This window comes from Nicotiana tomentosiformis, chromosome 5, assembly GCF_000390325.3.
Source record: "Nicotiana tomentosiformis chromosome 5, ASM39032v3, whole genome shotgun sequence".
Taxonomy (NCBI): Eukaryota; Viridiplantae; Streptophyta; class Magnoliopsida; order Solanales; family Solanaceae; genus Nicotiana; species Nicotiana tomentosiformis.
The window spans coordinates 62,935,343-62,937,591 of record NC_090816.1 but is presented as its reverse complement, the minus strand read 5'-3'; the positions used below and the strand labels follow the sequence as shown (position 1 = coordinate 62,937,591).

General features: G+C 38.4%; 1 protein-coding gene across 1 annotated transcript; it reads left to right on the top strand.

Annotated features, from left to right (window-relative positions):
* The first annotated feature begins 566 nt into the window (after positions 1 to 566).
* Positions 567 to 2,028, top strand: LOC104104468 (glucan endo-1,3-beta-glucosidase 8-like). The gene has a single exon (XM_009612560.4). It carries the CDS (start codon positions 567 to 569, stop codon positions 2,001 to 2,003), a length of 1,437 nt encoding a protein of 478 aa, XP_009610855.2. The 3' UTR covers positions 2,004 to 2,028.
* Positions 2,029 to 2,249: the final 221 nt, after the last annotated feature.

Here is a 2,249-nt window from a genome sequence, read left to right as displayed (position 1 = left end):
AAAAATAAGTAATTCTAATCTCCTCCTCGGGTTTCTTCTTTGTAACTTAGATTAGGTTTCAAATAGTAAATGTTTACGTGGATCCCAGCTGTGAGTGCTAGGAGTGGACAAGAAGAGTCAAAAGGAAGGAGAAATAAAAATAAAAATAAAAATAAAAATAAACAAAGTAGATAAGCAAAGAGTAACAACTTTTATGAGTATTAAGTGATATAGTTAAGTGAGCTACTACGTACCGATATCTTCATCGATGGAAATTATAGTTGGATTCTCATGAAATTCTTCCCTTTACCTCTCCCGAAAAGAAAGAAAACTAAAACACTAAGTGTTAGAAATACTATTAAAGAAAAAGATATTTTTAATCGGTAGCTTTAGGAAGTGCATAATGGCTTTTCCCTGCTCGTTATTTAAGTTGATTAACTGAAGGCATCTTTCTAGCTATTCTCTTATCGATTTCTTTTTCTTCATCTTGCTTATGTGAGGTTTCTTCAAAAAGAAGGAGAGAAATTTATCCTCAACTTTTAGGCTCGAACCAACTTGATTCTTGAATTGGAAAAAGAAAGAAAACGATGAGTTTCTTGAGTGTGGGAATTGTAGTGTTTATGACGATGGTGGTCTCGAAATGTTTGAGCGTGGGAGTGAACTGGGGTACTATGGCATCACACCAATTGGCAGCAGAGAGTGTGGTGAAGATGATTAAAGAAAACGGGTTTGATAAAGTAAAACTGTTTGAGGCAGATGACAAGATTTTGAGTGCTTTGATTGGTAGTGATATTGAAGTGATGCTTGCAATTCCTAACTACATGTTGCAACAGATGAGCACTGACCCTGGGGTTGCTGCTGCTTGGATTGATGCCAATGTCTCTACTTATGCTTACACTCGCGGAGTCAAAATCAGGTATGTGGCTGTAGGGAATGAGCCCTTCCTTCAAACATACAACGGCACTTATCTGCACTACACCTTGCCAGCTCTCAGAAATGTTCAAGAAGCCATCAACCATGCTGGACTAGGCCCTGAGGTGAAAGCAACCGTCCCCCTAAATGCTGACATTTACTACTCCCCTGACTCAAATCCTGTCCCTTCAGCTGGTGATTTCAGGCCACAAGTACGTGATTTAGCCATTCAAATTGTCCAATATCTCTACTCAAATGATGCACCATTTGTGGTTAACATCTATCCTTTCCTCAGTCTCTACGAAAACGATTACTTTCCATTAGAATATGCCTTCTTTAATGGATCAAATATATATATTAAGGATGGTGATCATCTTTATACTAACGTGTTTGATGCCAATTTTAATACTCTTGCCTGGTCTTTGAAGAAAGTTGGCTTTCCTGACATGAAAATCATAGTTGGAGAAGTAGGATGGCCAACAGATGGCGATAGATATGCAAATATTGAAAATGCCAAGAGATTTAACCAAGGGCTAATTCAGCATGCTCTAACTGGAGAAGGAACCCTTGTGAGGAAGGGGAAAATAGACGTTTACTTGTTCAGCCTGATTGATGAGAATACCAAAAGCATTGCCCCTGGTAGCTTTGAGAGGCATTGGGGAATTTTTGAGTTTGATGGAAAGCCAAAATATGAGCTAGACGATATTAAAAGACTAGCTGCAGTAGAAGGTGTGAATTATATGCATAAAAGGTGGTGTATACTAAAGCCTCATCACCACCTAAAAGATGCACAAGACTTGTTGGCAAAGAGTATAGATTACGCGTGCAGTCTTTCAGATTGCACTGCTTTGGGCTATGGTTCTTCCTGTAATCATCTCACTGCACAAGGGAATGCTTCCTATGCTTTTAATATGTATTATCAATTCAAAAGCCAGAACTGTGACTTCCAAGGCTTGGCTACGCTAACTCATAAGGATCCATCTGACGACAAGTGCCACTTTCCCTTGATGATTGCTGACGGTCGTAGAGTAATGCTGTTGCACAAGAATTTTGTGTATATCATACTTGCTTTTCTCCAGGGATTTCTAGTAATTTTGCTGCTTCTTTCCTAGAGAGGGAATACTTCCTTGAATATTTGAAACTAGCAAAGCAGCTAGATTACAGATAGCTATCAAAAAACCTGGACAACTATATTACTAGAAGCGCTCATGTTGAAACTCACAAGACATCATTTCCTTTGTTTTGCACCCCACTTAACTTCTGATATTCTTTGACACATAAATCGCAAATTTTACTCTCTGCAGCGGCCAACAAACACAGATTCTATTTTTAATTTCATTTAACTTAACAAACAAAGC

Excerpts from the sequence above, each read along its gene's own strand:
- LOC104104468 (XM_009612560.4), top strand. The coding sequence starts at position 567 with ATGAGTTTCTTGAGTGTGGGAATTGTAGTGTTTATGACGATGGTGGTC.